The sequence below is a fragment of the Lontra canadensis genome, unplaced genomic scaffold, assembly GCF_010015895.1.
Source record: "Lontra canadensis isolate GAN:19392208 unplaced genomic scaffold, GSC_riverotter_1.0 scaffold100, whole genome shotgun sequence".
NCBI classification, from domain to species: domain Eukaryota; kingdom Metazoa; phylum Chordata; class Mammalia; order Carnivora; family Mustelidae; genus Lontra; species Lontra canadensis.
The window spans coordinates 2799337-2825823 of record NW_022631094.1 but is presented as its reverse complement, the minus strand read 5'-3'; the positions used below and the strand labels follow the sequence as shown (position 1 = coordinate 2825823).

Here is a 26487-nt window from a genome sequence, read left to right as displayed (position 1 = left end):
ATTAAAATTCAACAACCTGAGCCTGATCTATCTTTTCAAATGTATCTTCTGTTCTACCTAATATGGGCTTTCCACTCTAGTCACTGTAATCTGTTCCCAGTCCCTTGAAAGCAAGTATGGCTGCATTCATTTAACACATGTGGGAGTGCTTTGCCCTGGAGATAGAGCAGCATGCAACCAGGTGCTATACCTTTCTGCATGGAGTTTACAGCCAAAGGCAAAAGATGACTGGAGACAGACAACTGAGCAGTTAATACAATGAAATGTGATGAGTTTAATGATGGTGAGGGGTATACGACTTACTACTTAGGTAGGGGCTAACCTAGTGTTAGGGGTCCAGGAAGGCTTTGCAGAGAAAGTATGTTTTGTTTTGTTTTTAATTGAAGCCCATAGGATCAGAGAATAAGCCCACGTGAAAAGAGAGTAACATATTACTATGAAATTTAAAACATTTACTGTTTACAGAGTAGCAAAAGATTCAGTAGAAATATGCACAATAAATGCAGAAAGATGCATGAGACTTCCGCAGGGAAGATTGCAAAACTTTATTGAAAAACACTAAAGAAAATCTAATTAGATGAGAAGTATATCATGGATTAAATGATTCAATAGTGTAAAGATAAAATATTCTTCCAAATGATTTTTAAATTTATAGACTTGAGATTCTTGAATCTCTTTCAAAATCCTAGTAGGTTTTCTGGTGGAGCTTGGTAAGCTTATTCTAAAATTCGTATCAGAATATAAAGGGTAAAAATATCCAGGACACTCTTGAAGAAGAACCTGTAAGGACTTATTCTGTCAGATGTCAAGACTTCTATAGCTGTATTAATTAATACAACATGCTCTCCATATCAGGGGAGATCTACAGACCTGTGGAGCACAATAAAGAGCCTAGAAACCAGCATTACTTTGGACACTTCATGCCAGATGTAGCACTGTAGAAAAGTAAGGAAGAATAAACTTTAAGTGGTGCTGGGTCAACTGGATATCCAGGAAGAAATTAGAACCTTTCTTAACACTACACACAAAAATAAGTGCTGAGTGGAGCAAAGACATCAGTGTGAAAGGCAAAGCAATAATTTTAGCTTTGAGAACTTACTTCAATTTTTTAACCTGCAGAAGAGACTTCGGTTAGGCTGTACATGAGCTCTAGGATTTCTTTCAGTGCCTAACATCCGTAAATCTGTGAGTGCGATTACTAGCTGTTGATACAAAATATAATTTGAAAAGCTAGTTAGTGTGAAAAATTAATGTGCCATTGGCTAGTTAGCCTTGTACTGTTAGCACAGAATGGGGCTTCATCATGTTCTCTCCCCATAGCTTGTAGGTCAGAACCTTTTAACTCTTGTTACTGTCATTCTTTTTTTTTTTTTTTTTTAAGATTTTATTTATTTATTTGAGAGAGAGACAGTGAGAGAGAGCATGAGCAAGGAGAAGGTCAGAGGGAGAAGCAGACTCCCCATGGAGCTGGGAGCCCTATGCGGGACTCGATCCCAGGACTCCGGGATCATGACCTGAGCCGAAGGCAGTCGTCCAACCAACTGAGCCACCCAGGCATCCCTTGTTACTGTCATTCTTAAGCGTTTGATCTACATGAGGGAAGATAGCCTCATCATCAGTATATAAACCCACTATCCTGTGAAAAATCAGCATTTTTTTCTTTTTTGGAATTCAGAATTAATTCCCCCTATTTAGGGGGAAAAAGAATATTTTTAAAGATTTACCAAGTATCTAAATCATATCATATATACTATGTACTGATTGGGTGCCTAAAATCAGTTGGGAGGATCAGTTACTGATTATATTGAGAATTGTGCTATTACAGCTAAAATAAATCTCAAAAGTAATACGTGTTTGGGAAATCTCTAATCAATAGACAGAAACCGATGAAGCAATCGAAGAGGAGATACCAGATTCCCCAGGAATAGAAAAGCATGATAAAGAGAAGGACCATAAGGATCCTAAGAAACTTCGTTGTAAGTTATTCTTTACCTGTTTTGTTAGTTGTTTGAGCATTTTCTCTTACTTTTCGAGTATTTTAAATATATAAAGGCTGAGTGGAATCTCCAGTGTTACCAGGAAATCCCAAGGTCAGGTATTTGCAATCTTAGTGTTTTAGGAGTACTCTCTTCCTTGTTAACTCCTTGTTACTTTTCAGCCTCATCGTGTGCACCCATACAGCATCTTACTAATCTTAAGATGTTGTGATTCTTTAAGAGAAAAAAAAGTGTATTAGAATGCACTTCTATTGAGGTATCCAGGAAGCTGAACTATATTGATTTAAAAATATATAATTACTGTTTAAGATCTAGATAGAATCTTATACTTTAAGACGTCAAAAGTCATGGGCCATGTACCATACATAGTACACACAGGACACTGGGCACCCATCTCTGGGCTAGGATAGGAGTGTGCAGGAGCAGCTGCCTGCATTCATATCCCCAGATCATTCATATATATGTATGTGTGTGTGTGTATATGTATGCTAAAGCCAGCATATTTGAGAATAGCATTTTCTGATGCAGGCCCCTTGTGAATTACATTGTTTAAATAGGAAATTAGCTGTGGCTCTGAACTTGTTAAAAATATTTTAACAAGTCCACATTTAACTGAGAATTTTTGACCTTGAATTGACTTTTGGATTAACTGAATGATTAGAAAATCATTTCTACTTTTGTTCTTCCACATTGTAATGAAGGTTAGGCCTATTAACAGACATTGTCATTGACATATAACAGTGTAAACACATGAAAATTTGATTATTTTAATGCTTAACTAATATATTCTTTATGCTCTCAACTTTCTTCAAATATGGTTCTTTTCAAGAAATTTACTTTTTGGGTTTTTTTTTTTTTTTTTTTTTTTTGGAACCAAAAAAGAAATCAGAGTTATGGCAATGTAGGAAATTTTTCAGATGGTCCCATTCTTAGTTTGGAGGTAATTATGATGAGGTGTGTTTAACTTAAAGTACAAATAATAGTGATGGATATATATATATCTCTAGACTCCTAGTCCCGTAAGGATACTTCAGGATAGACTTCTTTATGTTTTATGGACATTTTTTTTTCCCTCATCATTTTACTTTCTAAAACTGATGGAGAGTCAAAGGAGATAAATAGTATCATTTATGAAATAATGATTATAAATTAGAATAACCAGTGTCTTACCACATAAATCAAAGAAGGTACAGTTTGTATTCAGTGTTTGGTGATAATGGTTTATCCCTTTGAAATTAGGTCTTTGTTAACTTGATTCTTGACATACTACTCTTAAACTATATTAAAGTTAGAATAAGTTTATAACTGATTTTTACATATGAAATTAATATTTTTGAGTGCTAGGTGGAACAATTTTCATCAGTTAAGTTTTTATTTTATGAAATGCTTAATATCCGTTTGTCTTAAGCCACGAAAGTGTCTAGCATAGATTCTTCAGAACAGAAAAAAACCAAGAAAAACTTGAAGAAGTTTCTTACACGGCGCCCCACTTTGCAAGCTGTTCGTGAAAAAGGTTACATTAAAGGTAGGTAGAAGTGATGTTTATAATAATGAACTTTGACCAAAATAAGAAGTTAGACATTTTAAATTAAAAACTGACAAATTTCTAACGGTAAAAATGTTTTCATTCTTTGAAGTTACCAGGTTCATTTGTTTAAAATACATTTGAATGATTAAAATTGATTTTTCAGTGCACACAGAAAGTTTAACTATGAACAATTTTATCTTGATTGTTTGCCTTCAGTTCTCATTCCAGATGATTCTAAAATTAGTATAAGGTGTTTTTTCCTAATTATTTTTTATATTTATTATTTCATTTATAAGCAACAATAGCAATAATGCACTAACAGGATCTTAATAGCAGAGTCTTCTTTAAAATCACATATACTTGTATATACCTTTAGTTCCTTTCCCCCCCCAGCTTTTCAGAGCAGATAGTCTATTTTTTTTAATTAAATTTTATTTTTTTTATAAACATATAATGTATTTTTATCCCCAGGGGTACAGGTCTGTGAATCGCCAGGTTTACACACTTCACAGCACTCACCATAGCACATACCCTCCCCAATGTTCATAACCCCAGCCCCCTCTCCCGGCTCCCCTCCCCCCAGCAACCCTCAGTTTGTTTTGTGAGATAAGAGTCTCTTATGGTTTATCTCCCTCCTGATCCCATCTTGTTTCATTTATTCTTTTCCTACCACCCAAACCCCCCATGTTGCATCTCCAATTCCTCATATCAGGGAGATCATATGATAGTTGTCTTTCTCTGATTGACTTACTTCGCTAAGCATAATACCCTCTAGTTCCATCCACGTTGTCGCAAATGGCAAGATTTCATTTCTTTTGATGGGTGCATAGTATTCCATTGTGTATATGTGCCACATCTTCTTTATCCATTCATCTGTTGATGGACAGCTAGGTTCTTTCCATAGTTTGGCTATTTTGGACATTGCTGCTATAAACATTCAGGTGCACGTGCCCCTTCGGATCACTACGTTTGTATCTTTAGGGTAAATACCCAGTAGTGCAATTGCTGGGTCATAAGGTAGCTCTACTTTCAACTTTTTGAGGAACCTCCATGCTGTTTTCCAGAGTGGTTGTACCAGCTTGCATTCCCACCAACAGTTTAGGAGGGTTCCCCTTTCTCCGCATCCTCCCCAGCATCTCTCATTTCCTGTATACCTTTAGTTTTTACAAGCACTTTTAATTTCAATGATGAAATTTTCTAATAAAGGACTCAGTGACATTAATTAGTAAATGAAGACATACATAAGGGTAATAATATATAACATATATATAAATATATCCTCAAAGTTTCTAAAAAAGACCATCGCTGGAACATCTGTTTGCAAAGCATCTAAATTAAAATACGCAAATGGGTTTCATTAAAAAGATATTTAAAACTTCTCAGTAGAGTTTGGCTAATTAAGTGATTCAGATTAACAGCCTTAAGAGTTAGAGGTAAATAGGGATGTCCAGATAACACGTAAGAATTTAGGATATTATGTTTTGAACTTAAAAAAAAAAAAAAACAACTGACAAATCAGTGAATAGAAATTGCTATTAAGTTTTTACCAGGCCTTTTGTTGAGAAATATGAACTGTTGCTGCTTTATTTATTTATTTTTATTTGTTCAGGACTTCAAAAACTTTGTTTTCCTGAATAGTTAGCACTAATGTGGCATTTCAGAAGTGTTGGGTTGAAAGATTAATAGAACAGCCTTTGGAATATACTTTGTGAAATCAAGGGTTGGCACATGACGGGTTTGCACCATGCTTGTTTTAATAGTTTAAAAAATATTTAGGTGTTTACTAAGTACTGAGTGTGAGCCTGCGTGCCATGAATACCTTTTGGTTTGAGAATTACGAGGTCCCTGCCCTCATGAAACTTTTCCATAAGAATAAGAGACAGACCAGATAATTATGACTACTATGAACAGTCTACCATGGTAATGAAATAGGGAGTGGCTGTAACTGGGTTACCTTAGGCTGATCATAAGGTTTTTCTAAGGAGATGACAATTTGGCTGAGGGTGGGAGTGATAAAAGGAGCTAAGTTTGGGGGGAGAGGATGGATCTCTGCAAAAGGTGTAGAAAACTAAAAGGCTTTCAGGTGAAAATGGGGTGTTTGTGGAGTTGAGTAAAGGAGGAAAATTGTTTGAAGTGGAATTGGAATGGGTAGACAGCTCACAGAAGGCATGAGTCACAGTAGACCACGTCAGGGTGCATTGTATGTCTTCTGTAGCACTGTGAATAGTGATTGCCGTTTTGCAAACTCAATTTTAGCAGGGTGGTTGATTTTAAAAAATAAAATCTCTTTTCAGATCAGGTATTTGGAGCCAATCTTGCTAATCTTTGTCAGAGAGAAAATGGCACAGTGCCAAAATTTGTGAAGTTATGCATTGAACATGTTGAAGCGTATGGTAAGGAATTGAATTTTTTTTTTTTTTTTATGTTACGCACACTAACCCATTGTTTTGCCATCAAAATCTTTGGGATTTTTATGATTTTGAGTCGTAGATGTTAAGAAAGGCATCGTTTGCAAAACTTACATGTTTTAATGATTACGTATATCTGTTTTAAATGAAGACCTTTTCAGGCACCTGTTAAAACTCAGCACTTCCATCTGATTAAGTGTATTCTTTGAAGCCACTTGGAGTTGGCCTTTGCTTAAAATGAAGAAGGTGGTGATTATGAAACTGAGTTTATTAGAAAGTGATTTGACAGTGTAGAAAATAGGCGATTGTGTTTACTTACCAAGAGCAAATTGCTTCTCTTTATAATAAAAATGAGATGACATTTTAAAACTTGTTACATCAACTATAAAACGTCTAAAGAGACAAACCTTCGTATGTCATTTCCTTTTAAGTAAGACAAATCAATTTATATTTTGGTTGATCTTAACCTAATATTTGTACTAGAAAATAACTATCATGATGGGAATCACATTAACTTGTGCATCATCAAAAACATCTTATAAAATTAAAACATTTGCATAATTTGTAGTTTCTGTCAATTTCAGATCTTGTCTTTGACTTTCTTGTCAACATGACAATGGAGATACTGTGCCTTTATTTGAATTTCTGTGAATAGCAAATCAGATAATGTGCTTTCTTAAATGTGTACAGCATTATCATTTAATGAATATTTTGATTTTTTAGGCTTATGTGGGTGAATTCCACATGATTCTGTTCCACATATTAAAAAAAAATGAGTAAACTACATCAAATTATCAGTTTTTATTTTATTTTTTTTATCAGTTTTTATTTTAATTCATTATTAAGTTTATTTATTACAAGCACTTAATAGGACAACCATTTTTAAAAGAGTGTGTTTGAATATGTACATTTACATTATGAAATGTGCCCAAAAATGGATGGAATAGTTTTATCTTTGTTTCCTTTACTTTCTGAACTATCCCCAGGTTTAGAAGTTTATCTTAAATTGTTAGTATTTCAAGTTTAATGGGATGATTTTTTTTGAGATGATCCATAGTCTACATGGTAAACAAAGTAGAATTGTTCCTGTTTATTAAATAGAATTCAGAGTGTATCTCCACCCCCTCTCCCTCTGCCAAGCATCTATAAAAAAGCCAGTTAGAGGAAAAGAGTATTTGTCCATTTGATTTTAGGCTTATGTTAATGAATAAGGATTCTGAAACATGCAGGCATCTTTAGAAGAGGCAAAGACCGACTTTAAACACAAAAATACTGTAATTTTCTCTTAGGTTTGGATATTGATGGGATATACAGAGTAAGTGGCAACCTTGCTGTGATCCAGAAACTGAGATTTGCTGTCAATCATGGTAAGATCTTACTCCCTGTTATGTCCAAAAAAAAAGGGCACTCTTAACTTTTAGAATTGGTTTAAAGTTATTAAGAAAAATTTCCTGTTCTGTTTTTCAGATGAGAAATTGGACTTGAATGATAGTAAATGGGAAGATATTCATGTTATTACTGGAGCACTCAAAATGTTTTTTCGAGAATTACCAGAACCTCTTTTTACATTTAACCATTTTAATGATTTTGTTAATGCAATTAGTAAGTATGTCATTATACTCAGTGTTTTTTCTATGTGCTGAAAGTCCTCTGTACCGATTAAGCAACTACATTGTTTGATCCTTTCTTTTAAATTACTTCAAAGGATTGTTTTACTTCAGAAGTTTTAAATGTGGCCACCAGATGTCACTGTGTATTACCAAATGTTAGGTTCTAGACTATGTCACTGTTTTCAATTTCATGCATAATCTCTCATTATCTCTCTCTCTCTCTCTCTTTTTTTTTTTTTTAAAAAGAACAAGAACCAAGACAGCGAGTTACTGCTGTTAAGGACCTCATCAGACAGTTGCCAAAGCCAAATCAAGATACAATGCAGATTCTTTTTAGACATCTCAAAAGGTAAGAGGTTCACCACAGAAAAGAAATAGTAATTAGGGAGAAAAAAAGAAACAGGTAAGAGAAGTGCACAGTTATGAGGTGTGGTATAGTAGTCATGAGCCAGGGTCCCTCAGACACTGGTTCACATTCCAGCTGTGCTACTTGCTGTCTTTGTAGCTTGAGAAAGAGAATTCCTTTGGGCCTTGTTCTTCATAGGTAAAATGGTCTGGTATGAAAAATACTTAAAGTAAATATTATATGCAAGGCATTTACATAATGCCTGGCATGTAAGGGTTCAGAAATTGTTGTTTAACTTAACCTGAAAATAAGATTTTGGTTATGAAATGAGGACTATTAAATTACCTTGGAAAAAAAGCCATCATGGCTTTCAGGTGACATGGCCATTTAAATAACTGATTTTTGCCTTCTGACAGAACAATAGAATAGCAAATTATGCCAGTGAAGGAGATTGAAAATCAAACAAATATAGAATTAGTAAAATGAAAATTTAATCTGTATACTAATGAAATTTTCCCCCATCACCCTAGTGGAGTAATTATTGTAACCTGAATTGTAGTTCAGACTTAAGTCTGTGTCTTACTTTAAACACTAAGCTGAAATATTACACGTACAAAGTTTGTTAGAGTGGATATAATTACATCTTTCAGCTGTGTTTATCCAAGAGAAGCCTTCATATGACGTTTGGACTGAATTCTACTTGGTTTTAAGTAGCTTGAATGTATCTTAGGAAGATGAGCACTATTTCTCATTTCTAAGTGCAAACTGTTTATGTTTATAATGCAATTTGAAGAATTTTTCCTGTTGTATGTTTTATATTCTCTTTAACAATTTATTTTTCCCCCCTTAGAGTTATAGAAAATGGAGAAAAAAACCGAATGACTTATCAGAGTATAGCAATTGTTTTTGGTCCCACTCTGTTAAAGCCAGAGAAAGAGACTGGTAATATAGCAGTTCATACTGTCTATCAAAATCAGATTGTAGAATTAATTCTGCTGGAAATAAATTCCATCTTCGGGCGTTGATTCTTACAGAAGACAACCTGTGGAATAGAAGCTGGATTCCATCAGATTTCAAGCCCTTAAACATGATGTATTTTATTTTTGGACCAAGCAGTGACTCTTTGATTTTGCACTTTTTTGAGGGATCAGAAGGGAATGGGAGTCAAGATGTGTATTAGGCCCTCATATTTGCTGCTTTGTTGCAAGTTGATATAACTGTGTGTAATTTTGAATTAATTTTATCCTGAATGTTTGCATTTCATACTCTGAATTTCAGTAAAAATTGAAACTTGCAATTCTAACCAGTCATATACACTGGATAATTTGGTAAGAAAAACATGTTTTTTTTTCTCGAACTGGATAACGTAGAATTTCTTCTCATCATTTGTTAGATTCATCACTTGATAGAATAGTACTCACTATCCGTTATTTTGAAGACGCTCTTGGGCATTCTAAACAAAATGAAGTATATCCTTTTTGAGACCTGTGTATTTCTTTTTCAGAGGTTCTGCATGCAGTGGCAGTCTTAAGTACTATAGTTCATCATAACCAGATGTAATTCCTTGGCGAAGGCTTGCCACCTTCACTGTGTTGCACACTGTCCGTATTGGATGGGTGTCTTAGTCGCTTGTTTGGGCAGCACACTAATATTACTTAACACACTGTGATATACTGGAGTTTAATTTAGCATAAGTCAGTTCAGGGTATTTTGGGGCTGTCTGTGCTACCCTGATTTGTAGCTAACAATCCTAATTATATCTAGTGCCATACTGAGTTCTTGGTATGACCCTGTGGAAATAGACATTATTTGATGTAAATATAAGCTAAAGACTTAATGTCCTTTAGCTTATGTATATAATTTTGTTGTATAGTCTCAGAGTACATCCTAACCTGACATTTCGAATCATGATATTGGTAATCTTTTCCGTGAATATTAGGTTCCTCCAGAAATAGGCTGTTATTTGAGAAACTTAACTGTGTGCACTTTTAGATTTTTAATTACATTTACAGGCAAATCACTGTAATGCAAATGGTACTGGAAAAATACTGAATAGACTTGCTAAATGGTAAATGCACTACAAGAGGAACCTTTTAGATAATTTAATATGTACAGAATACATTAGAAAAAAATTTATTACAAAATTCTAACTGCAGTATGAATAGTGGAAACCCATATGTAAATTAGATGGATGTCAAATGGAAAATGACATTGCTAAATTTGAGAATTTCTTTTTACATTACTAATGTAGATTGATTTGTATAATAAAACAGGGTTTGGAAGGTTTTGTTACAGAGAGCATGGTCTGTTGAAGATATTTTAAGATGTATTTTTCTAGATTAACTGATGTATATGAAATGTCTAATCTGAATAAAGAAAACTATAAGAGGTTTAGAGATTTTTCATTGGAAATGTGCATTTTGGTTTTTAATTTTTTTCTTGTTTTTGCATTTACTGGCATACTCTTATACCTCATTTTTTAAAAATCAACTGAATCCAAGATTTCTTGTGGTAAATATATTTTCTTCATTTTTCATACCTTTTCTACTCCCTGCCATGCCAATACCTCCTCCACTCTCCCCCCTCCAGTTTTTATTTCTTCATCAATATTTGGAAGTGAATGATTTGTGACCAAGACTCCTTTTCTTAGAATTGCATTTGTAATTAACAGGTTGCCTTCCTTGGGAACAAGTAGTTTTTGTACAGTCTGCCTAAAAATCTCTTGTGAATTTTGTGGTAAAAATATTGTTTGTTGTTGTGGTCTTATTGAATTGGTAACAAACCAAGCTACTTGATAGCTATGGAAAGCAGATTGTTTTGGGCAGGGAGAAAAAGCCCCAAAATGAGAACGTTTATATTTGCCTAATAATGTCCTGAACAATACAATATGCTTTAGAACTGGCCTATATAGTGATTGTATGCCAGCAAAACCATTAGACTCAAACCAGTGATGCTCTTTCTCTTGGTAGCTGTGGACATAACAAAGATTAAAATTGTCCTGTGTTTCTTGTTTCAAAGTACATATGTATGTATGTGGAGTCTTAAATGTTTTATTAGTCTGCAGCTAATTAGTTTATTGTAATATTGTATGTACAGTGAGATCAATGTCTTGTGTTTTCATCCTTTGTGAATTAAAAATTCTCACTTTTTTTTTGTAATAACAAAACCAGTAATATTTTCGTGTCTTGACAACTTGATTTTTAGTAGACAATATATTAAAGGCTGAAATAAATTGGCAGTGGAGTTTCATTTACTAATAGACCTTCCTTCAGAATGTCATTTTAGAAAAGTAGTTAGAAATTAAAAGAAATAGTATATTCAAATATGTAATTACATTTAATTAGAAGAAAAACACTTATTTAAATTTTACAACTGTAGGGAATTTTACCTTTACTCTGGAAAAATGACATTACTTTTCAGTTAGAAGCAAATCTGCAGTTTTTTTTTTTCTTATGGGAAAAACACAAATGGAATAATTCAGCTAAACTGGACTTAGGCAGATGGGTATGTACATGTACATGTGGATGTGTATGTAAATGTGTGCGTGTGAGTCACTGCTTAACGTACCGGTGAAAACTGAAGAATAGTCATGATGGCAGATACCTGGAGACCTTCGGGCTAGTTCGGCTCCATCCAGGCTTCTTTGTCAGCCTGTGATACTAGATGTTAAGATAGCAGTGAGAGGGAAAAGAGTTACTCCGTAATTTTGCTAAGAGATTCTTTTCCAGCTTATGGGAGAGACCCTCTAATTAAATATTTAAAGCAGACACGTGGTTTCCCATGACATTAATTTCTCCAACATCTTTAAGCAGCACAGAGGAGTCTACAACATGTCATTTTAGTAACAAGGAAAATAAAAATAGTCACATGGGCGTCATGTTCTCGCTGGCCTAATAAAAGCCAAATGCTCAAAGATCGCATCTATATAGAGAATTGAAAATGGGTAGAAAATAAGATTTTATGGACTTTGCTAGTCTCTCTGAACTCTAGCCATCAGCTCTAATGATCCTCTTTTATAGGAAGCACGTTTCCAGTACAAGACTAGAGATGGTGTTTAATAGGGACTGTAGCCTGTATGTTACATTCCTGGATGTGGGGCACAGTTCTGTTTTTGTTTTTGTTTTTTTAAATAGTATTGGAATATAAGTAATACAGTTCTTTTAAATGAAACTTCAATTTTAAACTAAAAAAAAACCCCAAAAAACAAAAAACCAACAACAAGAAATCCCCCAAAAACCAGAAAGCAAAGGGGGCCGCAAAACAAAATCAACAGCCTTATAATAATGGTGAATTAGAATCTACTGGAAATTCACAATCCGCAGACCCAGGCCAAGCAGAGTTAGACTCCGTATTCTAGAGAAGGGGGAGGCACAGAATGCCTAATGAGACATTCTGTAACTACTAAAGACAAGGGACGTCTCCTGAAGAATCTCAATTAGTCTTCTCAACTGCAGTTTTGTGGGCCAGTGGTGGCTGTAAATATATTCAGCTGGATTGAGTTTTTACAAATTAGCCTTATGTGAATATGGCACTTAAATGAACTCTTTCATTTCCTTCATTGCTTCCCTTCTCCCACAGGAAAAAAAGGAAAGAAAAAAAAAAAGCACTTTCATGGTACTCTCATAAACAGAGCACTTGTGGAACAAGGTAACTGTTTAACAAATCACTACAAAATGTATTTAGAATCTAAAGTTTGATTTCTTTTTTTTCCCCCCTCATCAATCCACCCCTCCCCACCCCCGGCTTTGTTTTACTTCCTCTCTATGTTTTCAGAAAAACTGTTTCTGGTAAAGATTTTAAAATTATTAATGCTGGTTCCTACATCACATAGTTCTATTGGTAGTGGCTCCCGCTGCAAGTAGCATTGAAACTTGCAACGTCATGGATCTTGTAATGTTGATAAAATTCCTGGTGACATCGGAGCAACAAAAGAGGCTGTGGAAGCTCTTATCAACAGGGCCTTTGCAGAGGTAGACCTCAAACTCCGTAAGCTCACTGTGGAGTGACCAGTGAGCATTCGGCATAACATTCAAGGCCTTCTTTCTCCTCCTGGCATTTTGAGAGATTGTTTATATTTAGGGAAGAGAAATGGGACTCTTAGACACTCAAGTAAAACTGAGTCTCATTGATTGATAAAGCAGGACAGAACCAATAGGGACCCGCACATTCACAGCCTTACTTAATGGAAGCAGAAAGTGTTAAGGCTAAAACTGAAGGGAAGAAATATCTTGATTAGTTACATTATGTCTCTCTAAAGTTTGTGATCGATTTAAGTAAAGCCTATCCTGGCATGTTCAAATAATACCATTTGAGGAAGAAACTAGTAACTTCTCTGCATATTGGAAGCATCTGTTTTCAAGCTAAGTTAATTTTTATTTGTATGGCATATTGAAACTTAAAAATACAAAGTTCTTTCAAAAAATATGTGCTCTAAAACATTATATTTCATAATTCTCCTGCATGCTTATCTCAAGTACATGACACCAGAAGAGTTTAAAATCAAAGAACATTTTTATAAAGGTCTGCCAAACTTTGAATATTTGTCCCATAATATGCTCTCATGAGGGTGTCTGGAAAGGTGGTAAATGTGATTTGACTTCTATTACAGCTCCATTAAAATGCTTGCAATTTGGTAAAAGTCTGTTTGAAACTGCAGTTTAAGGAAAGCCTGAGGTGACAGTGTTCTCTGGGAAGTGTAGGAATGCTATACTGAGATAATATTTCTGAGGTTATGTCACAGTATTCTTACTGAGATTTTGGGAATTTTCACCTTGGGTAAGATTTTCTGAAATCATATTTTAGGGACTGAATAACTGATGAAAGAAATGGTTCTAATTAGTGCATTCCCTTGAGATCCAAGTTCCTTCACCTCGTATTTACCTTTTTTTTTTCTTTACCATTTATTTGAGACGGCAGAAGTGGCAGGGGGTGGGGGCGTCGTGGCAGGCTGAGAGAGAAGCAGGCTCCCAGCTGAGCCAGGAGCCAGCCTGATAGGGGACTTCATCCCAGAACCCTGGGACCATGACCTGAGCCAAAGGCAGATGCTTAGCCAACTGAGCCACTCAGGTATCCCTACTTTTGATTTTTAATAGTGCCCTTTATGGGATATGGAGATCTTAAAGAGCCTGTGTACAAAATTTCTCTTTAAATGAGAGTGACATCTAGCTGTGGATATAGGGAAATTTTTGATAGTCTGAGAGTAAGTCGATCTGCACATGATTTCACCAGATGCTTACTCATGCATGGACAGTGACATGGTACATAGATTCCATAGACTAGATGGTAATTAGCATTTTTCATTTTTGTCTTTATCAAAATGTTTAAGGGTCCCAGGCCAGATTCTCTTAAAGATGGTACTTTTATGCATAGTTGACATATATAATGCCCTGGTTGAAGAAGATGCTACTGTTGTATTTTCAACCTGTTGTGAAGGGTTTCTGTTAATAAGTATCTTAGTATTTCTAGGTAGTGAGTTTAATAGTCGGTTACTTATTTTCATTAACGCAGCCCATTGACAGAATGCTTCCCTTCAGACTTAAGCAAATCAGAGGGTGAAGAAGCTTTGCCATTCTAGTAAAATTAACAAAACTGCCCTCCTATCTGTTCATTAAGAAGTACATTGGAATATGAAATGCTTCTTTCTGTGTTTTCTGCCTTTCTTTTCTCGTCCCTCCCCTCCTCTGTCTCAGTAGTTGCTGTTTGCTTTAGACGATCAGATGAGTGGCTACTCACAGAGGCTGTTTTGAGACTTATTTGAGGCTCTTGTGTCCAAAGTGTTCAGGTTTCCTGGAGGAGAGTTAGACTTAAAGAGGAATCAAAGGCCTCTAGGGAAGCCAACGCAGCTGTGTCAAGGAGGAAACTAAACCTTTTATAAGGAGCGATCTCAGTGTCTCTGGATGACCTAGTTCTGCGAGGTTCCCGGAATTCAACCCATTATGTTAGATGACCAGATCTGATGTAACATTCCTGACATCCGGCTGCATCTTATGACTGCCCTCTCTGATCATGTCCTTGTCTCCTGACTTGTTATATTAGCCAAATTGATTGTCTGAGCATTGCCAAAACAGTGACAACCTTCTTTACCCATCTTCTGACTCTAAAGGACTGTTGTGTATTCAGTTCGCATGAATGGTTCTACAAAGCCAGTAGCAGACAATATGCAATTGCTGTTTTAAACGGAAACAACTGAAGTTGGGAAGAGAGTTAATACAACAATCTGCTAAGAGCCCATTTATTCATTCAACAGATTCAGTGTATTTTTTTAAGATGTTTAAGCACAGTGTTAACCTTTGGGGATAAAATGGTAAACAAAACCAATGGAATCCCTGCTTTTATGTTTATAGTTTTGAGATTGGTAATCTGACAACTGGTATATATTTAATTCTGACATATACCTGTTTGAGTAGGTGCTTTCAAAATGACCAATCTCAAGTAGTTTTATTAGTGTGTCTTCCACATTGGCTATTTGTGTTGTGGTCATGCCAGTCTGTTGAGATTGAGCTAAGATTATTGCTGCATAATTGGGTAGCATGTTAAGAGTGACATAATTCTTGAGTACTTGTTGAGGTGAAGTAAGGTGAGTTTGTCAAATATAAGAAGTGTTGAAGGCCTTGATGAAGCATTGTTTGAATTGATGAGGCCTGGTTTTAAACAAACGGATTATCTTGGCATGAAACAATAAGATGTGAAGTGGAACATTCTCAATGAAAGTGTTAGGAAAAGCATGGATTTAATGACAACAGTGGTTCCACAAAAAATCCACACCCTACTTCTGTATAAAATTAAATACATGGAGAGGATTCTGGGAAGATGGTGGAGGCAACAGCATAGTTTTTCAGTTCACACATTAAAAGAACAACATAATCACATTGATAGTAAAACAAAGTAATGAGGTATCTTCACAACCCTCCAGATACTAGTGGGTGGGATTAAAGCACCAACACCACCAAGATTTCCAATGATATTGGTATCTCAGAGGGAGGAACAAGAAAGAAGCAACAGGGTAGCATCTGTTAGGACTGAGAACAGGAAAACCACAATATAACCATCAGGACTTAAGGGGCTAAAACATTCTAGGCCTTGGGAATTCTCAAAACCAACTTGCCTGAGCTTTCTTCCAGGACAAGTCACATTGAAGAAAAGTTGCTGAGAGTAGACTCAAAATTGAACAGGATTAGGACAATAGACCAAAAAGATTGTCTCGTTCCAAGTGTGGAAAGAAAGTAAAGCTAGGAAATCCCAGAAATCAAGCTTTCATGTTTATTTATTTTTTTTAACACAAAGCAAAACAACACAAGAATGAATCTGTTAATGAAGCTTTTCTGAATCCTATTTCAAAAGTTCAAGAAAATTAATTTTATGCAAAAATGAGCAAAATAATAGTATCAAGGCCAAATCCCAAAGAAAATTATAAGAAAAAAGAGTAAAGAGCAGAATAACATCTGTGTGGAAAATGGAAGCATGCCAGAAAACATGCCCGCAAAAGAAAACTGTAACCTATCATTGCAAAAAGAACTCGAAGTTTTTAAGAAATGACATAAGACATGAAAGAACAACAAACAATTAAAAGAAATAGCTTGACAACTCAGAAAAGAATTAGAAATAGAAGGAAATATTTCAGAGTTGTAAATAGAAACATAAGAGCATATAAAGAAAACAATACCCTAAAAGGAACAGAAGGTATAAAAAAAATTTTGTTTTTTAAAAAAATTTTTCTTAAAAAATTTTCCTTAAAGACTTAAGAAAAGGTTTTTTAAAGATTAAAAAGTGTCGTTGAAGATAGGCAAAGAAGATCAAACATGGAATTAACTAAAATCAAGACAAGTAAAAGACAAAAATTTCAAGAAACCTGAAATTAGGAAAGAATTGAAATCCCATTTTGGAAAAGTGCAGCAAATAATTAATATTGACCTAAATTAGCCAATACCAAGACATAGGCTAGTGAAATTATTAGACTATAACAAAAAGCAAATCCTTTGGGTATCTGTTTAAAAAGGGCATTGATTTTTATTTGATTATCAGAATTTTCAAAAGTAACACATTATACCAGATGAAAATGGAGAAATATATTGATTCAATTCAAGTGAAATAGATTGAATAGGAAAGGCAAGTTGTGTGATACCTAAATAAGGCATTTATTTGTAAGGGAATATGTGAATCTAAGAATTAGAAGCATGATGAAAAGTAAGAGAAAATAAAAGGATATGTGCAGCACTTTAGTATAATTTACATGATGCCACTTACCTATTTAGAAAATTTGATGTCTGCTTAATACAAATTATATAACACCAAGAAATAATCCATTGAATTAAGGCCTTCAACTGTCCTGACGTCTGCTAAAAGTGCCTTATAAGCTATATTCAGATTACGACATACAAGGCCTACATCTCCAGTAAACAAAATGGTCTTTAAATAGGAAAGTATTAAATAAATAGAGTTATGATTGCAGAACAAAGAAAAGCCATGAAAAGTTTTAAATGACTCTATCCCCAGGACCAGGCCAGCTATATCCCAGTATGCTTCTGGTTCTTGAAGAAGTTGCAGATGGAGTCCAAGAACATATGTCAGTGATGTTTGATAGATAATAGAGAAAATATTCATAAGTCTCAAAATGGACAATTTTTTCTGAAGTTAAAAAATGGTTGATGAAAAGAATGCTGTAAGTATAATCTTGAATTCAGCAAAGACTTTGGTGAAATTGTACACTATGTCCTGGGGATAGAGAGATAAAAATAAGTTATCTTCCATTATTTTTAGGGAAATATCCAGCCATTGCATAGTGAGAGTACTAATAAAGTAGCTTGGTGATAGACAACCAGAATGCTTTTGAGTGACCTAAGACGTTGTCTTAATACCATGTTGTTAAAAATTTTCTGTTAATGACTTAGGCATTAAAACCTGTAGATAATACAGAACTGAGAATATTAAGCAGTATGGCTGACATAATATGCAAAACTATATTAATACACTTAAGCTTTGGCTGCTATGACAGATTAACTTTCATCAGATGAACCTTCCAGCTGAGAACAACTAGAAAAGCTGGATAACCTTTTTAAATATTACTGGAGTATAATTTACATACAATAAAACACACCCACTTTAAGTGTACAGTTTGATTAGTTTTGGCAAATGCATATACCCGTGTAAACCACTACCACAGTTTTCTTCTTTCCCAGAGATTCCATGTGCCTCCAAGCAAACACTGATGGGCTTTCTATAACTATAGATGAGATTTGACTTTTCCTGAGTCATGTAAATATAACCATACTAATTCACTCTTTTCTGTTCATCTTCTTTGATTCAGCAGAATGTTTTGTGATTCACCCAGAACCTATGATGTGTGTGCCACAGTCTTTTTATTGCTGAGTAGTGTTCCGTTGTGTGTCTAAACCACAATTTGTTTATTCATTCATCTCTTGGAATTTATTTTCCATGGAGTGGGAAATTATTCGGAAGGAGACACAAGAAGTGATAAAATGTGCCATATTTTTATAGGGGCATGGGTTATGTATTTGTCAAAGTTCCTCAAACTATTAAGGTCTTTGAATTTCCCTGTATGCAAATTAAGCCACAATAAGAAAAGAGGGCAAGATTTGCGACAATGTGGATGGAACTAGAAGGTATTATGCTTAGCGAAATAAGTCAGTTGGACAACTATCATGATCTCCCTGATATGAGGAAGTGGAGATGCAATATGGGGGGTTTGAGGGGTAGGAAAAGAAATGAAACAAGATGGGATCGGGAGGGAAACAAACCATAAGAGACTCTTAATCTCACAAAACAAACTGGGGGTTGCTGGGGGGAGGGGGGTCGGGAGAGGGAGGTGGGGTTATGGACATTGGGGAGGGTATGTGCTATGGTGAGTGCTGTGAAGTGTGTAAACCTGGCAATTCACAGACCTGTACCCCTGGGGCTAATACATTATATGTTTATAAAAAATTAAAAAATTTTTTAAAAAGGGCAAGAATGTGTTTATTATTTTAAAAGTAATTTAGTCTCTTTGCTGGACTATAGAATCATCCAGAATATCCACTTCACAATTTTCAGAAGCAATGTTTGGCATTCAACTTAAAAATAGAAAATAAAGCAGTAATTGATGAAAATCAATAGAAAAAATAGATAATAGAAGCAGTTACATGTGAGTTCCAGATACTGCCATTGTCCTTCTTTACATAAGCTGTGATTAGCAAGTTCAAGACATTAAATGAAAAGATACAGCATTTCAGTATAGAACTAGAAATTACTAAGATTCAAATGGAAATTCTGGGACTGAAAAATATAGAAACTGAAATCAAGAGCTCAAAGGCAAGCTTATATATTAGACACAACTAAAGAAAGAATTGTACCAGAAGATATGTCAAAAGAACATATCCAGACTGAAACTCAGAAAAGGATAGAAGATAAAAAATTGAGCAAAAGGGTTATACAGGACATGGTGAAAAAAGTTTAGCATACATGTAGGATTTCCAGGCAAGGTGAGAGAGGATATAGTAGAAGAATTATTTGAAGAGATTAAAGAGATTGGAATCCCATAGATGGAGGAATCTCTACAAACAAACTGAATAAACACAAAACTGCATCTTAGAGCATTGAGGAGAAACTGCCAGAAATTAAAAAGAAAAGAAAAAGGACATATTACTTCCAAATGAGCAATAGTAAAATTGGTTGTGGACTTCTCAATAAAAATTATAAAGTGCTAGAAGTAAACTGCCAATCTAGAATTCTATACTTGTGACATATGAGAAATATATGTTTGGTCATTTGAGGGATCAAATGTATATTTCTCATGTGTATTTGGGTTTTGCCTACAATTCCTGGCTTACGGTTCCCAAAATCCTTGGGATTTCTTGAACAATGGGAACATTTGTTGTTACAATATTTGGTCTTTTGTCCTCAGTTCCTGCAATCGCTTCAGAGCCATAAAGGTGAAATGGAGGTCTTCATGGCAAGAAGTTCCTCTACAACTGGGTTTATGTTAATGAATTGACTTTTGGAGCACGGGGCTGGTTACCAAGGGAAACAACCATGTGATTAGAAGTTTGGAACTTTCAGTCCCACCACCCTCATTTCCACGGAGGGGAGAGGAGTTGGAGGTTAAATCAGTCACCAATGGCCAGTGATTTGATCATTCATGCCTATGCAATGACACCTTCATAAAAACCCAAAAGGGCAGGGGCGCCTGGGTGGCTCAGTGGGTTAAGCCTCTGCCTTTGGCTCAGGGTCATGATCTCAGGGTCCTGGGATCGAGCCCTACGTCGGGCTCTCTGCTCAGCAGGGAGCCTGCTTCCCCCCTCCCTCTCTGCCTGCCTCTCTGCCTACTTGTGATCTCTCTCTCTCTCTGTCAAATAAATAAAATATTAAAAAAAAAAAAAAAACCACCCAAAAGGGCAGGCTGGGTTTGGGGAGTTCCCAGGTTGGTGAACAGGTAGAGGTGATGGGACGGAGGCACACCAGGAAGAGGGCATGGAAGCTTTGTGTCCCCTCCCATATACCCTGCCCTACGCATCTCCTCCATCCAGCTGTTCTTGACTTCTATCCTTTTAAAATAAACCAGTAAAATGCTTCTCAAGAGATCTGTGAGCTGCTCTAGCAAATTAAACCAAAGGAAGAGGGTGGTCATTGGAACCTCCAGTTGATAGCCAGTCTGTCAGAAGCCCAGGTGATACCCTCGACTTGCCAACTGGCATTTAAAGTTGGGAGTGTGGGGAGTCTTGGAGGATTGAGCCCTTTATATATGGGATCTGACACGATCTCCTGATAAGTAGTGTCAGAATTGAATTGAACTGTAGGACACCCCATTGGTGTCCAAGAATTGTTTGTTACTGTGAGGGAACCCTCCCCCCTGGTCCCATATATTGGACTTGTGTCCAGAACCCCCTTAATAATAATATTGTTCACAGAGGAGGAAAAATAAAGACAACTTTCAGAAGAATGAAAATGGAGAGAATTTGTCACTAGTATTTTCTTGATAAATAAGATGATAACTGATTGCAATAGCAGAACAACAACAACAAAAAAAATCCAAATGAAACCATGGAGACTAAGGAAGAAATAAAATGTGTAAAAAGTTAAGTATGTAGGTATGATTTGTAGGGCTTGCATGCATGTGTATACGTGTGTGTACTCACATGGCTAAAATATATTACAATAATAATACAAATGATGAGAGTCAAATAGAGCCAAGATGTTCTGAGGTATTGACATTGTTTAGGAAGTGGTGAAAGTACTAATTTATATCAGATTTAATAAATCAAGAGACTTGCTATAATCTCTGATCTCTCGTAATCAAAAGAGTAGTAAAAGAATATACAGCTAATAAGCTATAGTAAAGGAAGTGAAATACTGGAAACCACAAGATTAAAAAAAAAGGGGCAAGAGAAATGGTAATGTAGGATAGGTGGGAAAAATAGAAAACTAAATGGTAAATTGAAACAATACAGAAAATGTAAACAGATTAAATGCTTTACTTAAAAGTTTATTATACTGGACCAAACAAAACCAAAACTTACAAATATACTATTTATAGGAGTTGTGCAAATATACAAAAAAGTCTAAAAGAATGGCAAAGATATACCATGTAAACATTAACAAAATGAAGCTGTTGGAGTTATAATTAGACCTAAGGCAAAAAAGCATTACCAGAGATAAAGATATTCATATTGATAAAAGAGCCAGTGTACCAGAAAGGTCTAAAAAGGCTAAATATCATCATCCAGTTACTTACATAGCTTCAAACTATGGAAAGCTAGAACTGAAAGAAAAAGAAACTTTAATACACCTCCCTTAATAACTGATGTAACAGCAAGCATATTAGAAAAGTAAACAACACCATTCATTTGCTCTGATTGACCTGTGTAGAACACTGCACCCACAACGTTGAAGTGTGTGTTCATTTGAAGTGCACATGGAATATTTACCAATATTGACTATATGCTGGGCAGTAAAGAAAAATTCAACTTTCAGTGGACTTGTATAGAGAGTGCTCTCTGACTAGTGTGGAGTTGAGCAAGAGATCGGCATCAAAGGGAACAATAAAAGTCACATGTGTTTGAAAATTAAGCCATACACTTTTTTTTTGACATTTAAAAAATGATTTTTATTAACATGTAGCATATTATTTGCCCCAGGGGTACAGGTTTGTGAATCGTCAGACTTACACATTTCACAGCACTCACCATAGCACATACCCTTCCCAATGTCCATAACCCAACCACCCTCTCCACACCCCTCTCCCCGCAGCAACCCTCAGTTTGTTTTTTGAGATTAAAAGTCTCTTATGGTTTGTCTCCCTCCCGATCCCATCTTGTTTCATTTTTTCCTTCCCTACCTCCCCACAACCCCCCTCCCTGGCTCTCAAATTCCTCATCTCAGAGGGATCATATGGTAATTGTCTTTCTCTGATTGACTTATTTCACTCAGCATAATACCCTCTAGTTCCATTCACGTCATTGCAAATGGCAAGATTTCATTTCTTTTGATGGTTGCATAGTATTCCATTGTACATATATACCACATCTTTTTCCATTCCTCTGTTGATGGACATCTAGGTTCTTTCCATAGTGTGGCTATTGTGGACATTGTTGCTAAAAACATTCGGCACATGCCCCTTCAGATCACTGCATTTGTATCTTTAGGCTAAATACCCAGTAGTGCGATTGCTGGGTCATAAGGTAGCTCTATTTTCAACTTTTTGAGCAACCTCTATGCTGTTTTCCAGGGTTTAAGTCATACACTTTTAAATAACCCAGAGGTCCAAGAAGAAATTACAACAGAAATTTAAAAATATTATAACTGAATGTTACTGAAAACATGATGGTTCACCTCCTATAAATAAGCAAAAGATAGCAAATTAAACCCACAGAAGTAGGAGGACGGAAGTCATAACGTTAAAAGAAAAAAATAGTATACAAGAGTAAGGATTAAAAAAGCCAAAAAATAGTCATAAAAAAAAAACTAATAAAACTGATGAGTGAGAAAGTAAATAGCCCATATCAAGCACAAAAATGGGAGGTGGGTACCATTACAATTCTAGAGATATCCAAAAAATAATAGGGATTTTATGAAGGGACGCCTAAGTGGTTTAGTCGTTTAAGCATCTGATTCTTGGTTTCAGCTCAGGTCATGATCTGTGGGTGGTGAGTTGGAGCCCGTTATCAGGCTCCAAGTTGGGTGGGGAGCTGCTGGACAGCCTCCCCCTCCTTCTGCCCCACCCCCACTTGTGTGCACATGTGCACTCTCTCTCTCAAAAATAAGTACAAATAAAATTTTTAAAATATCAAAAAAAAGGATTTTATGGAACAATGGCAATAAGATTGAAAATTTATAAAACATGGACAAATTCCAGGGAAAAAAATAACTTCCCAAGACTGACACAAAAGAAGTAGAAAGGAGAGACTCTCATAGACAAAGGGCTAATCTCCCCAATATTTAAAGAGCACTTAGAAATTCATAAGTGGAAGACCAGCAAGCCAGTAGAAGCATAAATGAAGGAAGGGAATAGCAATCATGAAAGTAATAAGTGATTAATTATTAGTGGGTGCTACACCAGGGAGTGAGAGAGACACGAGAAACGGGATACACACCACGCTCTTCTCTCAGTCATTCCCACCATAAATGCTTTGGTTTCTGCAGACTGGAGTCCTTGCTACAGCTCTATTATTATTACTACTGCGCTGCTTTTCTTACATATCAGCCCTCAATTTACTCTTCTTCTGGTAGAAGGAGCCAGACTGACCTTACCGAACCTTCGTAACTGTTTTATCCACACTCTGCTTTGGTGTTCTTGTAATTCCTTCCACTCCCAAGAAGATGCTATCTTCGAAGTCTTCTTGGATTCTCAGCTGGTAATTGGTTAAAGGGGACACAAGAGTAAAATTTGGAATATTTATTTATTTATTTATTTTTAAGATTTTTAAAAATTTGTCAGAGAGCACAAGCTGGGGGGGCGGCAGGCAGAGGGAGAGCTCCCCGCTGAACAAGGAACCCAATGCGGAACTCTATCCCAGGACCCTGTGATCACGACCTGAGCCAAAGGCAGACGCTTAACCCACTGAGCCACCCAGGTGTCCCAGGAACATTAAAATTACACTCGAAATGTAAGGAATCTAAATTTCTTTTTTTCCAAACAGTATTTCACTCTTCTTTTCAAAACAGATCTTTAGGAAGAAGAACATCCCCATATGACAGAGATATTGGTATCTGAGGCTAATTTCAAACAACTTATCTATTTTTGAAAACTCAATTTCTGGAAAGTTTGATAGGCAGTGAGATCTATTAAGACCCTCATCTCAGTCACTTTTGGATGAGTTTATACCTAAGCTTAAGGCATCAGAGCATGTGTGATATTTATTGATCTAGTCTGTATTGACATAAGATTTCAAGATCTCTGTCCTACATTGCTTTTGGTTGGGATAAACAACCCAGAACTGTCAACTCATTTTGAAAATGACTACATTTTGCATGACATTCAAAAAGGAAGGGGAAAAACATCTTTCACTTAATGAATATGGAACTCATTTATCCAGAGACTGCCCTGTCTCCCTTCATTTCACCTAAACAGAGAGATCAATCTACATAGTTTTCTGCTTGTCACACTGGTCATCAATAAAAGGCACATGGTCTCTTTCTCCAAGTAGCTGAGTCTGCTTGAAACTTTAATAGTACTATTTTATGAGCCGAACTGCTTCAAGTTTTTTCTTTTAGAGAATGGTTATATTTTATTGAGAATAATTGTGCTGCCAGGTAATGGAAAATAAACATTAAACACTGATACTATCATCCCCTTGACTTGTCTAATTTTCCAAGTTCATAATGCATTGTGGCTAGACTGATGAAATCAAACCGTTAATGGTAAATTACCTGTCAGACTGATTTGTCTGCTCTGTTCATTATCTTTGGTGAAAATACGTCTGAGATGGTGCGTTCATGTGTGTGTGTGTGTTGTTTTAATTTCCTTGAGCTTAGAGTAGGAGCTGGAAATGCCTCTTTGCAGAAAGTAAACTTAGTGTGCATGTTTAAAATAAAATAGCTATCTACTCATAACCTAGTTTAGATGTTCAAAATATAATCATCGAGCTCTTACTGTTTTGGATTTTTCTTGTTTATATTAATTAATCTCAGGGTCTTAGAAAACAACAGTGGAAACCCTTCCAGTTGTCACTCTTCATCTTTACTACCCAGAGGGATTTTAAAGGCATACCTGTACACACACCATGTGAGGCACTGGACAGAGTGGGTTTTCCCGCTCCTTCTGTGACTGAAGTTGAAGGCAACTTTGTCATAACTACATGAAGGTCTTCCAAAAAAACAAAATGGAAACTGTAAACTCATTCCAAAGTGGACTGGAGTGTAATTCTCTTCAAAGACTTAGGAGACGGTACTTTTGGATCTGGATCCAAGTGGCAAAAATTTAAAGCTGTTTTTTGTCTTAAGGTTGAAAGATTGTTTTTAAAAACCTTTCATTAAATGAGAAAGAACTTTCTTTAGTGTCAGCCTCTCTTCCCATGATCTTTTGGAGCTCAAGGACTGTTTGAACTGTGTGTGTGTGAGCGGAGGGCAGGGGGAAAGCCATCAAGAACCAGGCAGATGTTGGACGAGATGAGGCAAGGGGTACCATCGCCAAAGTGATGGGAACACCTCTGTAAGGTGGCAGGAGGCAGAACTGGGGGTCCCCGGCAGACCCAGGCTCTTTATACTGGGGAGTGCCATGCTCTGGCACATTTGTTCTAGTGAATTTGGGAAGGACATGAATAATAGGAGAGGACCCCAGATGTCCACTCCTTGATTCCTAGCCAGCCAGCCAGCCAGCCAGCCAACTCCAGGGCGGACATCGCTGCCTCTGAGCCATGCTGGGCCACGCGGGGCTCTGGGAGGACACGGAGGCATGGGGGTTAAGAGTGTGCAGGCACTGGGCTCAGAGATACCTGAGTTCAGATCCCAAATTTCTCAGTTGGAGTTGAAGCAAATTTCTTGGACCTCTGAGGACTTCAGGTTCTTTGTTTGTAGAATAAAGACCTTAGTATCATCTTCGCAGTTTTTAAAAGAGATGATGTATTTGGAGCATTTTGCATAGTGCCTGGTTTATAGTAAGGACCCAAGAAGTGCATACTCTGATACAGCTCCAGCTGCAGTCCTCTAATAACATTCCTTACGTTGTTCATGTATTGTTTTCTTTGGACCTTACCTGGGAAGTGGTGGCTAGGTCTCATTATTCCATTATATAAGAGGAGAAACTAAATTTTAGAAAGATCAGTGCCTGACCAAGGGCACAAGACAAGTGGCAAAGTCGGGACAACTCTGCGTTCCGACCTCCTGCAATTCAGCTGTTCAAAAATAATTGTGAGTATTTCCTATGTGCCGAATGCTAGAATTTATGATGAATATTACCAAATAGATTTCTTGCTACCAATGTGTTTATAGACTTGTGAGGGACAGAGATATTAATCCAATAATCCCACTAATAAATGTCTAATTCAAAACTGATTTAAGCAAGGAAAGAAATTTTAAAAAGGTATGTTTATAAAGGGGTCTGACTGAGACGTAGGGGCCGAGCTAGCTTCCCCGAGGAAATGTCCATGGAGCCAAGGTCAAAAGGATGAGC

General features: G+C 36.1%; 1 protein-coding gene across 5 annotated transcripts in view; it reads left to right on the top strand.

Moving 5' to 3' along the window:
• Window positions 1-11127, top strand: part of ARHGAP12 (Rho GTPase activating protein 12) — a 108343-nt gene extending 97216 nt beyond the window's left edge. For all 5 annotated transcript variants that reach the window (XM_032837898.1, XM_032837897.1, XM_032837896.1 and 2 more), the window contains 7 exons: window positions 1877-1976; window positions 3406-3522; window positions 5820-5918; window positions 7223-7300; window positions 7401-7535; window positions 7790-7892; window positions 8740-11127. In XM_032837898.1, the coding sequence (XP_032693789.1) occupies window positions 1877-1976; window positions 3406-3522; window positions 5820-5918; window positions 7223-7300; window positions 7401-7535; window positions 7790-7892; window positions 8740-8914 (807 nt within the window). In that variant the 3' untranslated portion in view covers window positions 8915-11127. The remainder of the gene's footprint in view (window positions 1-1876; window positions 1977-3405; window positions 3523-5819; window positions 5919-7222; window positions 7301-7400; window positions 7536-7789; window positions 7893-8739) is intronic.
• Window positions 11128-26487: the final 15360 nt, after the last annotated feature.